General features: G+C 42.9%; 2 protein-coding genes across 6 annotated transcripts in view; both read left to right on the forward strand.

Annotated features, from left to right (window-relative positions):
* Positions 1-12: 12 nt before the first annotated feature.
* LOC121530939 (TRAF-type zinc finger domain-containing protein 1) lies at positions 13-6,029 on the forward strand. The gene is made up of 12 exons (XM_041836333.2): positions 13-497; positions 859-895; positions 1,692-1,827; positions 1,958-2,011; positions 2,130-2,571; positions 2,748-3,023; positions 3,229-3,293; positions 3,976-4,230; positions 4,478-4,616; positions 4,779-4,965; positions 5,170-5,233; positions 5,329-6,029. Exons 2-12 carry the CDS (start codon positions 861-863, stop codon positions 5,365-5,367), a joined length of 1,692 nt encoding a protein of 563 aa, XP_041692267.1. The 5' UTR covers positions 13-497; positions 859-860; the 3' UTR covers positions 5,368-6,029.
* A 1,576-nt stretch (positions 6,030-7,605) lies between these two features.
* LOC121530944 (smoothelin) overlaps positions 7,606-15,634 on the forward strand; it is a 78,441-nt gene continuing 70,412 nt past the window's right edge. For all 5 annotated transcript variants that reach the window (XR_006661973.1, XM_041836338.2, XM_041836340.2 and 2 more), the window contains exon 1: positions 7,606-8,045. Coding sequence is in view for 4 of the 5 variants with exons in the window: in XM_041836338.2 (XP_041692272.1) it covers positions 7,995-8,045 (51 nt within the window). In the remaining variant the exon portion in view is untranslated. The remainder of the gene's footprint in view (positions 8,046-15,634) is intronic.

Here is a 15,634-nt window from a genome sequence, read left to right on the forward strand (position 1 = left end):
TTTTGCTCTGCCTGGCATAAGATCACATCTACTTTTAACAATCACTCCCATCAATATGTCCTAGGCTATTGGTTATTTCTATCAACATTCTGTCAATGAAATGTTATTATCCGAAGACAACATTCAGAAATACTATTCATTTTGTCGAAGTGTTTGTTGACCGTTTTGGGTGGTCTCATTGGTCAACAGTATTTCGATTAGCGAGTCAGATACTAGATACTTGTGTGTCGCTAGCTACTTTCAGGAAACGCTTGCTGACAAGCTAACATGGCTTGCATAAACGAGCTTGGAAGGCAGCAAGCTAGCTAGGGTTAAACTAAAACAAAGTAAGCAGCAGAAGGGCTTTCTTGTCGCTATGGAAGTTTTATTCTGACATTAGCTATTGAAAACAGCGATTTAAAGCCTCATTTAGCTAGCTAGCTACTAGCTAACTAGCGCCTAGCTACCTAGAAAGAAGCCAAGTAAACTTACAAGGGACCGAAGTCACAGCACAGCAGGTATGTAACTTTCTCATTTTATAGATAAAGGTACAAGTGGCTAAATCTAAACTACCGGCATTGAACTGAAACAATAGCTAGCTACGTTGCAAATTTGCTTGGTCATTGTCAGCCAAATGACAATACAAAATGGGAACGTTTTCCAGCTAGCTTGTGTGTTAATTATCTAACGTTAACGATACGGTTCTTTACTTTGGGCACTTACTGGGATAACTAACTAGCAATAATGTGGGTTGTTAACGTTATATCGGTAACTAACAAACTAGATTTCTTCAGTGGATTGGTTATTGCCACCCCAGTTTGAAATATCACTTGGCAATTGTATCCTCTTTATCTCTCTCCCTTTTTATGTCCCTGCAAGCCATGGCAGATGAAAGCACACAGTTCTGTGCCAATTGGTAAGTACACGTTATATACAAAAGTATGTGGACACCCCTAGTGGATTCGGCTATTTCAGCCACACCCGTTGCTGACAGGTGTATAAAATCAAGCACACCGCCATGCAATCTCCATAGACAAACATTGGCAGTAGAATGGCGTTTCTGAAGAGCTCAGTGACTTTCAACGTGGCGCCGTCATAGGATGCCACCTTTCCAACAAGTCAGTTCGTCAAATTTCTGCCCTGCTAGAGCTGCCCCGGTCAACTGTGCTGTTATTGTGTAGTGGAAACTTCTAGGAGCAACAACAGCTCAGACACGAAGTGGGAGGCCACACAAGCTCACAGAACGGGACTGCTGAATTGCATAGCGCTTAAAAATTGTCTGTCCTCGGTTGCAACACTACCGAGTTCCAAACTGCCTCTGGAAGCAACGTCAGCACATCGAACACCTTTGGGATGAATTGGACCGCCGACTGCAAGCCAGGCCTAATTGCCGAACATCGGTGCCCAACCTCCCTAATGCTCTTGTGGCTGAATGGAAGCAAGTCCCCGCAGCAATTTTCCAACGTCTAGTGGAAACCCTTCCCAGAAGAGTGGAGGCTGTTATACCAGCAAAGGGGGGACCAACTCTATATTAATGCCCATGATTTTGGAATGAAATGTTTGACGAGCAGGTGTCCACATACTTTTGGTCATGTAGTGTATCAAGATTCAGGCAAGTTGAGAAGTAGGGACAATGTTAGATACACATTCTGTCTGACTTGCTCTCTTTCTTGCTCTTTTTCATCTCTCTCGCTCTCTCTCCCACTCTCTAGTCAGCATGACATTCCAGAGGCTAATTTCACTACTCATGAGATTCACTGTCGCCGGAATATTGCTCTGTGTGATGTGTGCCAAGAGCCAGTGCCCCGTTCAGATCTGCAGCAGCACAAGGAACAGGAGCACATGCAGGTACGGTGCTAAAGATGTAGAGGGCGGGAGTTGGGAAGTGGGTGAACTAGAAACTTGAGTGAACATCATCCCAAAGTTGCTGTACAATTGTTACACAGGAGGCTTCACAAACATTTTATTTTAATTTCAGGTGAAATGTAAGTGTGGTTTAAAGGTTGAGAAAAGCCTCATGGAATCCCACCAGGTATGTACAACTTGTATTAGGATGGAGATCTTCTCACCTTCCCGACTTGTGATGGCCACAGATAATGTATTTCATGGTAACTGAGACTGTGCCTTTTCATCTGACCTCTCTTTTCCAGAGCTCTGAGTGTAATCAGCGGATGGTGCCGTGTCAGTACTGTGAACTGGAGCTGGTTTTCAGTCAGTCTAAGGAGCATGAGGATTATTGTGGGACGCGCACAGAGCCTTGTCCATTCTGCAAGTGCAATGTAATGTTGAGGGATCAAGCTGTCCACCCAGCCTTGTGTGGTAGCGTCACACCTCCTCAAGAGAGGAACAACAGCCGGGCAAGTCACAGCCTAGCGGAGACCCAGTCTCCAGGAGCATGGTTTGAATCTCACTCCATCCGTAACTTGCTGAGGGCCCAGGAGGGAGGAGGCCACAAGAACAACAACGCCAGTGCGTCTGACCGCAGGGCCCTACCACGGCCACTGGAGGCCAGAGTGCACAACAGCACCCGGGGGCAAGTGGGCCTGGGAGGAAGGGGGAACATTGCCCCTAGGAATACAGACTTCAGCCACTGTAAGTCCGCCAATGGCTCATACAAAGTGTTCAAGTTTTAACATTATGCAAAAACCATTTACTTCAACTTAGTCTGGTATTGATAAAACGCCCTGGCCCATATTAAAGTGGAAAACTGTTTCACTGGAATAACTTTTTTGTGTGATTGTAAAAATATCTCATGTGTTGTCTCCCAGTGCTGGAACAGGAAGCCGCAGTGCAGGGCAACAACAATAACAGCATGGCTTCATTGGCATCACTGGGAGAAGACTCTGCCAGCCTGGACTACCTACTGGCCCTCAGCCTGCAGAGTGATGGAGACACAGGGGGAGGAGAGGGGGCATTGTGGACAGATGTCTGGGACCACAAATTTGGAAGGATGTCCAACAGCGGCTCTCCCATCTCTCCCCCTAACAACTACTACCAGCATATCACCACTGGCACCAATACAGCACCAGAACATGACCAGACAGGTCAGATACTGTACTAAAATACCAGTTATTGTCCTAGTTGGTTTTCATGTGAGATTGATATTGTTACAGTATGCTGCTCTCCTCTCCTTTTTACTTTTTACATTTTGACATTCTTCAACCCTGTGATGATTAAAAATATGTTCAGAATAAAATCATATGTTTCTTACTGTACCCATTATTTCTCTGCTCTTTTTCTCCAATGTAGACACCATGTTGCCCTGTGAGTTCTGTGAGGAGCTGTTTCCTGGAGAGGACCTTATTTTACACCAGGTTAGAAGGATCTTATGCTGCTTAGCCTACAAGACGCTAATGCCATGGAAGCTGAGCCTGAGCCGGCCATGGAATCCATTTCCTTTATATGTTGCAGCAGTTAGTTATAAACTCAGGCCCTCTCATGCCCCTTTTTTCCTTACTGTGAGTGCATGTTTCGTTGCTCTCGTTCACTCCCTCTGGACTAGTTTCCTAGATGCCCCTCCTGAATACAGTTAATTCTTTTTTTTGGACAATTTGTCTTTTTGTTTTTCTACAGAGCTGTCAAGTCAATATACATCTCCCTCCCTCCCAACACCTACACCCCAACACACACACACACACACACACACAAATTATCACAGAGGGATCCACAAACAAAGCACGAAGACAAAAAATCGATCCAAAACAAACTGACATACAGAAACAACACAACACAAAAACAGTTCATTATTGGTCACTGTCCATTTTGTGTCTTGCACTTGGTATCCCCCCACCTCCTTTAAGAACATAATTATGTAACGTAAATAGTTACTGAGGAATGCCACAATCTGTGACTGTTAGAACTGTTAGCAATTTTCCATCTCAGGGCTGATCGATAGTGTGTTTCATTTGGTAATCACCTGAGGGTAGCTAGCCACGACCTATCTGTTTAGCAGAAATATATATTTTTCCCCTCACACCTGTCTTTGTTGTCTTTCAGACTGGTTGTAGTCCAGCCTCAGCCTTTGCATCTTTCAGCAAGCGACCTCCATCTCCATGCTATGATGACAGGATTGCTAGGGGTGCTGGTGGTCTTCTGCACATCCCACCTGACAACCCTAGCTTCCCCTCCTTCCCCCGTTCAGTCTCCCCGCTCTCCTGCAGTCCACCTGCCAGTCCACTACAGAGAGACGTGGTCATTCCCTGTGAGTTCTGTGGAGTGGCCCTGGAGGAGACCGTTGTCTTTCACCACCAGGTACATTATTTACAGTGCAAGAGATGGTACTGTATAATGTAGATCATGTTCAAATAGTGTATGCCAGTAAGGTCAAATAGTCCTGTCACATTACCAATGTTTCGACAGGGGTAGAAAAAATCTGATAACACTTTGCTACCATTCCTGTGTATTAACATTGTAATTAATCCAGTATTTTCATTGCACTAACATGCTGTTCCATAGTAATTACCTAGTAATCAAGTAGAGCTTGACACTTTGTTTACAGGATAAATGTGACCTCCGACCTCGCACTGCTCCCTCAGTGGATAAGGTCAACAAAGTGTCCTTTCAAAAACCATCTCTTCCTCTCAAAGAGAGCCATGGACGGAGCTCCCCTGAGGTGCAGAGGAGACTCAAGCACCAATGTAAGACACTGAACCCCACATTCACCAATGCATAATAATTTTGAACACTGATTTCTTGAAAACAAAGTCAATGTTGCTTGGGTTCCATCTATCCACCTATGTATAATTTTTTACATCAAATTCAGAGACTAATTTTGTGTGTGCACACGCTTGTGTCTAAAGCGGACCCCTTGGATGGGCTGGACAGAGGGCTGCCCCAGGTGCGAAGCCCAAATGAATGGCAGAGAGTCCGCAGTGGGCTACCCATTCCAGGGAAGATCTCAAACTGTGATCCTCAGGTGAAGAACAGGCCCCAGCATGGCAGTGAGGCAGAGGGAGGCCACAAATCCAACTCTGCAGCAGGTGTGGGGTAAGAACAATGACACTTGCTGTAATAATGTAATTTTAACATTTGTTTAATTTGTTTTGGTACAACTTCATTTGAAAATTGTTTGGGTACCTCATATTTGGATTACGTTTTGTGTTACAGAACTAGGGTTGAATGTGTTTTCTTTTGTATAATATAGTGATAAGGCTAACAAATGTAACGAAATATGTTGTATCCATCTGACAGACCACCCCTAATAGAAAATGAGGGACCAAGGAATAAGGGACCAAGGAATGCAGGGCCATCAAAGGTTAACAAACAATCCTTATTTCTTTAGATCCTCTATGGTGGCCATAATTATTTGTTTATAGTTTAATGTTTTTCTGTAACAACATTCATTTCTAGGTGCCTAAGAAGCAAAACAAAGAACAGGAAGGGGAGTGAGGGCAAGACTGTCGATGGACAGAGCTGCAGGCAATCACCAAATGCTTTTTGTGTGTGCTCTAGACTGTCGCTCTAACAGTGGTGGCGTTCCTGGCTGACTACATTGCAGACGCCTGCCAGATCTCACCACACTTGGGTAGGTGTTTAACTTATCAGCAAACCACAAATTGTATAGCAATCTGGTGCCAGATTGCGCAACAGAAGACGTGGCGCGAAACCAGTGGTTGATGCAATGTAGTCCGCCTGGAACACGACCAGAGTCTCTTTATTGCCTGTGTGTGTGTCTCTGTATGTTTCAGTCGCTCTTCCTTTTAAAGTCTAAACAGTCAAACTGAAATATTTTAGTGATTCCAATAGTTTGTAATATAACATTCAGCTTTTTGTAATCTTTTACGTTTTAAACTTTTAATATAAATTGTATAGAATTTAGAAAAACTGCCTTAATATACTCTTGAAAAACCTATGTAAAAATGTATACCGGTATGTAAGAAATCTTAAAGCTCCACAAAGTAATTGTACTCTTCACTGAATAATCCAAAATCAATGACAAATAAATACAGTATCAAAGCATTATTTGTATTTAGGGCTGCACCTATCGAACTGTTTGTTTTTTGTATGCTTTGTGATATTATCTTCATACTTTTAATAAATCTTAGTATCGACGTTTTGGTGCTTGTGGATGACTGTTAATGTAAAAGTGTCCTCAATACTAAGTATTAATCACATGGCTATTTTCCTATAATCATAATTGGCTATAATGCTTTGAACCCTCCGCATGTAAAAACTGCACATATCACATATGCAGTTTGACCGGAGTGAGCTTTGCAGAGATTCAAAATGAGTACTTTGTCAATGGTACTCTATTTGATGTCGGTCTGGTTTGCAGACTGATTGGCCTCCTCCAGTTCAGTGTTGGCTGTACCCCTCACACAATATGCTGAACATCATCAGAATTCATTCATACAAAATAAAAATCAAATTTTGTGTTACAGCCTGAATATACAATTGATTAAATTTAGATTTTGTGTCACTGGCCTACACACAATACCCCATAATGTCAAAGTGGGAATTCTGTTTTATAGATTAAAAAATAAAATGTGCTTGTCACATAAATTGTATGGACTGTGTGTGATAATAGTTTTAAAAATAATTTTTGAATGACAACCTCATCTCTTTACCCAACACAGGTTTGACTTAAATCGGCTTTAAATGTATGGCAAGACTTGAAATGGCTGTCTAGCAATGATCCACAACCAACTTGACAGAGCTTGAAGAATTCTAAAAATAATAATGTGCAATATTGTACAATCCAGGTGATCAAAGCTCTTAGAGCGACTTACAGCTGTAATCACTACCAAAGGGGATTCTAACATGTATTGACTGAAAACTTATGTAAATGAGATATTTCTGTATTTCATTTTCAAAAAATGTGCAAACATTTCTACAAACATGTTTTCACTTTGTCATTATTTTTACATTTTTAGTCATTTAGCAGATGCTCTTATCCAGAGCGACTTACAGGAGCAATTAGGGTTAAGTGCCTTGCTTAAGGGCACATCGACAGATTTTTCACCTAGTCGGCTCTGGGATTAGAACCAGCGACCTTTCGGTTACTGGCACAACGCTCTTACCCACTAAGCTACCTGCCGCCCTATTATGGGGTTTCGTGTGTAGATGGGTGAATAAAAAAAATTGATTGAATCAATTTAGAATTCCGTCTGTAATGCAACAAACTGTGGAATAAATCAAGGGGTATGAATACTTTCTGAATGAACTGTAGCCTCTATAGGGGTGGCCATCGGCCATTGCCTTCAGGTAGTTCTCATATTGTTCACTGGTGGGCGCACTCTACTCAGCTATTTGTGCCACTGCCTTTGAATCCACAATTCAGCATATTAATGTCTGTCTATGCATGAGGTTCACATCCTATAGCTGGGTTTCCCAATCTCGGTCCTGGGGGACCCCCCTGGACCGAGATTGGGAAAAAGTTAAGGCAACATAATACTATTGCATGTCCAAAGAGTAGGTATGTCCTCTACTTTTTTTTTTTTTTTTTTACCTTTTACATAATCATGATTTTCGCAAAAATAATTAATTACTTCTTGACTGTAACAATCCATCCACAAAGTGTCTCAGTTTTGAATATCTGTTATTCAATTGGTCGAGGAGTTTGAATGGGCGGGACAGACCTCACATTAGTGGGAGTTCTGGATTCAAAGCTCGCGCTATCTGTTTCAAACTCCGGTTCTCGTGTTCTAAAGGTTTTAGGAGAGAAAAGTGAAAGGCAGAGTTTTGTAAAATATGTTTTCCAACTCTAGGGCACTCCAATCGTTTCTTATAAACGTAATCCAACATTTATTTTGAGGCAGGAATTCGCATTGTGATCAGACACAAGTTCTATGTGAAGTTGCTTGGAAGAAACCGTAAATATAAGAGCAGGTGGAGCATCAATTCCAACACGTGAAAAGGGGACTTGGGTCTTTTGGGACACATTTGTTGCCAGCATTTGTATCCTGCTGGTCTGCTTTATTCGTTTGACGGACGTTTCCAAAACAAAAGCCGTCTTTTTCTTCCTTTGAGTTTGAACTTTTTACATTTCACCTGTCATTGTATCCTAAAAACTGAAAATGTCTGCTGAAAGATACTCAACATTGGATGAACCGTCTCTTCGGAACCTGGTGAGTGTGAAAATCACCCTGCTTTATTTATCCTGTTGTGTGTAATAAAACTTTACTAGAGGCTATTATGTTTTTTGTACACACCTGTTTTTTGTACACACCTGAGAATAATTGGGCATGAGAGGGCTGGGAGATTTGCAATAACGTTACAGGTTCTCTCCATGCAGTGACCAGCCTGTGCTGGGTTTCGCAAAAAGCATTTTCGCAATGAAATTATCTTAATTCCACGATGCTGGTCTGGTCTCATAGACTAGACATAACATAGTAAATGTAAATCCTGGACACTGATGTTACGTTTGGTATGGTTACATAAAACAGAAGGCTACTGGGGATGGGTGGGCAGATAACGCAAGCATCTAGCAACCCAAAGGTTACTTGTTCGAATCTAATCACAGACAATTTTAGCTATTTAGAAACTTTGCAACTACTTAGCATGTTAGCTAACCCCAACCCGTTAACCTAACTCCTGACCTTAACCTCTAACCCAGCTACCGTTAGCGTTAGCCACAACAAATTAGAATTTGTAACATACCATACATTTAGCAAATTCGTAACATACTTTTGTATATAAAATGTATGTGGACAGCCCTTCAAATTTATGGATTTGGCTATTTCAGCCATACCCGTTGCTGACAGGTGTATAAAATTGAGCGCACAGCCATGCAATCTCCATAGACAGACAAACATTGGCAGTAGAATGGCCTTATTGAAGAGCTCTGTGCACCTTCATAGGATGCCACTTTTCCAACAAGTCAGTTCGTCAAATTTCTGCCCAGCTAGAGCTGCCCCGGTCAACTGTAAGTGCTGTTCTTATGTATTGGAAACTTCTAGGAGCAGCAACTGCTCAGCCGCGAAGTGGTAGGCCACACAAGCTCACAGAATGGGCCCGCCGAGTGCTGAAGTGTGTAAAAATCGTCTGTCCTCGGTTGCAACACTCTATACAGATTTCCAAACTGCCTCTGGAAGCAATGTCAGCACAAGAACTGTTCATCGGGATCTTCATGAAATGGGTTTCCATGGCCGAGCAGCTGCACACAAGCCTAAGATCACCATGCGCAATGCCAAGCATCGCTGGAGTGGTGTAAAGCTTGCCGCCATTGGACTCAATGGAAACGCATTCTCTGGCGTGATGAATCACGCTTCACCATCTGGTGATGGACGAATCTGGGTTTGGTGGATGCCAGGAGAACCCTACCTGCCCCAATGCATAGTGCCAACTGTAAAGTTTGGTGGAGGAGGAATAATGGTCTGGGGCTGTTTTTCATGGTTTGGGCTAAGCCCATTAGGTCCAGTGAAGGGAAATCTTAACGCTACAGCATACAATGACATTCTAGACTTTGTGGCAACAGTTTGGGGAAGGCCCTTTCCTGTTTCAGCATGACAATGCCCCGTGCACAAAACGAGGTCTATACAGAAATGGTTTGTCGATCAGTGTGGAAGAACTTGACTGGCTTGCACAGAGCCCTGACCTGAACCCCATCGAACACCTTTGGGATGAATTGGAACGCCAACTGCGAGCCAGGCCTAATCGCCCAACATCAGTGCCCGACCTGACTAATGCTCTTGTGGCTGAGTGGAAGCACGTCCCCGCAGCAATGTTCCAACATCTGGTGGAAAGCCTTCCCAGAAGAGTGGAGACTGTTATAGCAGCAAAGGGGTTAACAACTCCATATTAATGCCCATGATTTTAGAATGAGATGTTAGACGAGCAGATGTCCACATACTTTTGGTAGTGTATCATACTTTTGCAAATTCGTAACATATCGTACGAATTGTAACTTGTCATAAGAATTGGATGATGGACATCCACAAATACATACCATATGTGTCATAATTACTGGACACTCCAATTAGTAAGTTTAGTATGTTACGTCTACCCCTGAGTCCAGGTTGCAGTGACCTGTTTCATAACAGTGAGGGATGATCATGTGGTGTGGGATCGAAATGTTGGTCAATTAATTGATTGAACTTATACTGAACAAAAATATAAATGCAACAATTTCAAAGATTTTACTGAGTTACAGTTCCTATAAGGAAATCAGTCAATTGAAATAAATTCATTAGGCCCTAATCTATGGATTTCACATGACTGGGAATACAGATATGCATCTTGGTCACAGATACCTTAAAAAAACAAAGGTAGGGGTGGGGACCCGAAAAGCAGTCAGTATCTGGTGTGCCCAACATTTGCCAAATGCAGCACTACACATCTCCTTCGAATAGAGTTGATCAGGCTACTGATTTGTGGCCTGTGGAAAGTTGTCCCACTCTTCTTCAATGGCTGTGCAAAGTTGTTGGATATTGGCCAGACCTGGAACACGCTGTCGTACGCGCCGATCCAGAGCATCCCAAACATGCTCAATGGGTGACATATCTGGTGAGTATGCAGGCCATGGAAGAACTTGGACATTTTCAGCTTCCAGGAATTGTTTATAGATCCTTGCGAAATGTGGATGTGCATTATCTTGCTGAAACATGCATTAGGTAATGGCGGCGGATGAATGGTACGGCAATGGCCCTTGGTACCTGTGCATTCAAATTGCCATCGATAAAATGCAATTGTGTTCGTTGTCCGTATCTTATGCCTGCCCATACTATAACCCCACTGCCACCATGGGGTACTCTGTTCGCGATGTTGACATCCGCAAACCACTCACCATACACGTGGTCTGCGGTTGTGAGGCCTGTTGGATGTACTGCCAAATTCTCTAAAACGACGGAGGTGGCTTATGGTAGAGAAATGAACAGTCAATTCTCTGGCAACAGCTCTGGTGGACATTCCTGCAGTTAGTATGCCAATTGCACGCTCCCTCAAATTGAGACATCTGTGGCATTGTGCTGTATGACAAAACTGCACATTTAAGTGGCCTTTTATTTCCCCCAGCACAAGCTGCACCTGTGTAATGATCATGCTGTTCTAACAGCTTCTCGATATGCTGCTCCTGTCAGGTGGGTGGATTATCTTGGCAAAGGAGAAATGCTCACTATCAGGGATGTAAACAAATTTGTGCACAAACTTTAAGAGAAATAAGCTTTTTATGACTATGTACAATTATTTCTGGGATCTTTATTTCAGCTCCTATAACATGGGACCAACACTATGTTGTGTTTATATTTTTGTTCAGTGTAAGGAGAGTAATCTAGCTCAAATTGAAAAGTTTAGTTGACCTCAAGCTCGGAGGTGGACATGTTATGTCTTCTGTTTGCGTAAAGTTGATTGCACACTTTCGACTCTTGTTCATAGGCATTATCCTTGCCTAATTTGCGATGGATTGTGGTCCTGAGGCGAAGAGCTGTAGCTTAACCTACTAACTAAAACCTGGTGTGAACTGAAAGCATGTCGTCAACTTGGAGGGAGCGTGACGAAGACATCTCTGAACACCACCACAGGCCAACATGTTTTTTATATACTCAACGAGGAGAGCTCCAGGGGGTGGTAAACCATGTCCAGAGTCCCAAACAATGTAGAATGACAAGAGTTCTCTGACACTCAATGTTGCGTTTTAATGTTGTTTTTACATGTCCAAACATTATTTTCCTAAAAGATTAACCTAAAATGGCTACAATATATTATATTATAACCTTTACACCTCATATGACATTTAGCCTATGGCGATTTTAGAGGAGTCTCAACATTTTCAGACCGCAATGTAGGCCTATGCTTGATGTACTGTATGTTGGATGGAAGATCCTAGCCTACATGTCAATTGCGTCCCAATTATTCTAATTTTCTATAGACTTACTGTGGTTTGGTGAGCACGAGCAGTGCTTGCGAATTTAGAATTGTTTTGATGAGCACACACATTCTTCAGTGCACCCCTTGACCCGTTAGGATGCCGGTCTTTTTTTGCAGTTTGAGGTACTGGTTCTAGAGTCTAGACGCTCGTTTAAATCGGTGCACACTTTTTTGTAGCAAATGACATTGAGGCGCTAAGTACTCTGTCAGCAAACGGTATTGGTCTGTCTGAGCCCTTACTGTTTTTAAATTAAAATGGTTAAATAGAAACATATAGCTTTTAAGCAAAGAGCAATTTCTCAAACAATAATTCTAGGACTGTCTGGGATTTGTCTGAGTGGGGAGGGGAAAACTGAACTAGCTGTTATCGGCAGAGGTTTGGAACTTATTGATCTGTCGACTAATTTTACAACCTGGTGATGTCATCAGGTACGCCAAAACTCCATCCAACCAAAACTGACTGATACTTCAGGCAGTCTTTTCAAAGAGCTGTTACACGAAAATCCTCAAAGTTCTACAGCTGCGCCATTGAGAGCATCTTGACTGGCTGCATCACCGCTTGGTATGACAACCGCTTACCACGCAAGGCGCTACAGAGGGTGGTGCAGACGGCCCAGTACATCATGGGGTTATGGTATGGGCAGGCATAAGCTACGTACAATGAACACAATTGTATTTTATCGATGGCAGTTTGAATGCTCAGAGATACCGTGATGAGATCCTGAGGCCCATTGTTCTGCCATTCATCCACCGCCATCACCTAATGCATGTTTCAGCATGATAATGCACATCCCCATTTCGCAAGGATCTGTACACAATTCCTGGAAGCTGAAAATGTCCCAGTTCTTCCATGGCCTGCATACTCCATACACGTCACCCCATTTAGGATGCTCTGGATCGACGTGTACGACCGCGTGTTCCAGTTCCCGCCAATATCCAGCAACTTCGCACAGCCATTGAAGAGGAGTGAGACAACATTCCACAGGCCACAATCAACGTCCTGATCAACTGTATGCGCTGCATGAGGCAAATGGTGGTCACACCAGATACTGACTGGTTTTCTGATCCACCACCCCTACTTTCTTTTTTAAGGTATAGTATCTGTGACCAACAGATGTCTATCTGTATTCCCAGTCGTGAAATCCAAAGATTAGGGCCTAATTTATTTAAATTGACTGTTATCCTTATGAACTCTAACTCAGTAAAATCTTTGAAATTGTTGCATGTTGCATTATATATTTGTTGTTCTGTATAGCTACTGCCCTCTCCTTACTGTGGTAAGCATGAGCGAAGGACACTGTGCCCTGTGTTGCCGGCTTGCAGCACAAACTCTCCCCATTGAGAAGTGTAGACTGTATCATGCTGACAGCCAGATGGTTACTACCAATATTACAAGTTATTTCCGTGTAGGCTGCTATCCTACTCTAAGTAAAATCAAGTGAGATGGAACAAATTGGAGTGGTGACAAAATCCAGATGGTGACCAATACTACAAGTTATTTCTCCCTCGCCCATCGAAATAAACGTCACGTTTTTACAAGTTTCAACTAGCGCCATGCTGCTGCTGTTGCAAGCTAGCCAGCATAAACTAGCTGAGCATGGGAAGGGCTCATCAGGACGACTGCCTGAACCGAATCCATTTGTCTCCACACTCGACTCTCCGCGACATACAGTGCATTCGTAAAGTATTCAGACGCCTTCACTTTTTCCACATTTTGTTACATTACAGCCTTATTCTAAAATTGATTCAATTGTTTTTCTCTCTCATCAATCTACACACAATACCCCATAATGACAAAGCAAAAACAGGATTTTAGATTTTTTTTGCAAATTTATTACAAAAACAATCACATTTACAGAAGTATTCAGACCCTTTACTCAGTACTTTGTGGAAGCAACCTTTGGCAGCAATTACATCCTCAAGTCTTCTTGGGTATGACGCTACAAGCTTGGCACACCTGTATTTGGGGAGTTTATCCCATTCTTCTCTGCAGATCCTCTCAAGCTCTGTCAGGTTGGATGGGGAGTGTCGCTGGACAGCTTTTTTCAGGTCGCTCCAAAGATGTTAGATTAGGTTCAAGTCCGGGCTCTGGCTGGGCCACTCAAGGACATTCAGAGACTTGTCCCGAAGCCACTCCTGTGTTGTCTTGGGGTCGTTGTCCTGTTGGAAGGTGAACCTTCGCCCCAGTCTGAGGTCCTGAGCGCTCTGGAGCAGGTTTTCATCAAGGATCTCTGTACTTTGCTCCGTTCATCTTTCCCTCGATCCTAACTAGTCTCCCAGTCCCTGCTGCTGAAAAACATCCCCACCGCATGATGCTGCCACCACCATGCTTCACCATAGGGATGGTGCCAGGTTTCTTCCAGAGGTGATGCTTGGTATTCAGGCCAAAGAGTTCTGTCTTGGTTTCATCAGACCAGAGAATCTTGTTTCTCATGGTCTGAGTCTTTAGGTGCCTTTTGGCAAACTCCAAGCGGGCTGTCGTGCCTTTTGCTGAGGAGTGGCTTCCGTCTGGCCACTCTACCATAAAGGCCTGATTGGGGGAGTGCTGCAGACATTGTTGTCCTTCTGGAATGTTCACCCATCTCCACAGAGGAACTTTGGACCTGATGGAGGCCACTGTGTTCTTGGGGACCTTCAATGCTGCAGAAATATTTTTGTACCCTTCCCTAGATCTGTGCCTCGATACAATCCTGTCTCGGATCTCACCAGAGGAATTGTCTGTTCTTTTAATGTCCTCAATTTAAAAATTATCGGATTTCAGTCTGGACTAATAAAGGACTATATGGAATACTAAGCGGCGGAAATATGCACATCTGTAGCTTTTGTCTAGTTTTTCCACATCCACAATTCCCACATTTTTGTTATTCACTGACCATATTCCCTAAATGACAGGTGTACTGTACAGTGGCTTGCGAAAGTATTCACCCCCCTTGGCATGGTGTTCTCGGAGTGATGAGGTGTTGGGTTTGCGCCAGACATAGCGTTTTCCTTGATGGCCAAAAAGCAACATTTTAATCTCATCTGCCCAGAGTACCTTCTTCCATATGTTTGGGGAGTCTCCCACATGCCTTTTGGCGAACACCAAACGTGTTTGCTTATTTTTTTCTTTAAGCAATGGCTTTTTTCTGGCCACTCTTCCATAAAGCCCAGCTCTGTGGAGTGTACGGCTTAAAGTGGTCCTATGGACAGATACTCCAATCTCCGCTGTGGAGCTTTGCATCTCCTTCAGGGTTATCTTTGGTCTCTTTGTTGCCTCTCTGATTAATGCCCTCCTTGAAGAAGATGGACTTTATTTAACTAATTATGTGACTTCTGAAGGTAATTGGTTGCACCAGATCTTATTTAGGGGCTTCATGGCAAAGGGGGTGAATACATATGCATTTTTTATTTATTTAACTATTTTGTGTATGTCCATTACATGAAATCCAAATAAAAATCCAGTTAAATTACAGGTTGTAATGCAACCAAATAGGAAAAACGCCAAGGGGGATGAATACTTTTGAAAGTCACTGTATGTATTTCCCAGCATGGGAAGATTGGAGGGTTGCAAAAATGTTGATCAAACTGCAGCAGAAGATGTATAAAGTAACCACTTTCCTATACAAACTTAAACTTGTGAGCCGTTAGAACAAAAGTGGAATGACATTTAAGGAAAATATATCCCAAGGAATAGACATACATACATTTTGTATATTTATGCTGATTTGACATGATAATCAAATAATAACGAAGAATGGAATGCTGTGTCTCGCCACAGACCCCAGTGCAGTATTTAGGGGGCTGAGTTAGGTCTCTACTGGTACATGGCTCCCGCATCTTCCCCATCTCAGATGTGACCACCAACAAGGGTCGC

This window comes from Coregonus clupeaformis, chromosome 18 (assembly GCF_020615455.1).
Source record: "Coregonus clupeaformis isolate EN_2021a chromosome 18, ASM2061545v1, whole genome shotgun sequence".
Taxonomy (NCBI): Eukaryota; Metazoa; Chordata; class Actinopteri; order Salmoniformes; family Salmonidae; genus Coregonus; species Coregonus clupeaformis.

Excerpts from the sequence above, each read along its gene's own strand:
- LOC121530939 (XM_041836333.2), top strand. The coding sequence starts at position 861 with ATGGCAGATGAAAGCACACAGTTCTGTGCCAATTG. Across the intron at positions 896-1,691 it reads ACACAGTTCTGTGCCAATTG|TCAGCATGACATTCCAGAGG; the intron begins GTAAGTACACGT and ends CCCACTCTCTAG. Across the intron at positions 3,024-3,228 it reads ACCAGAACATGACCAGACAG|ACACCATGTTGCCCTGTGAG; the intron begins GTCAGATACTGT and ends TCTCCAATGTAG.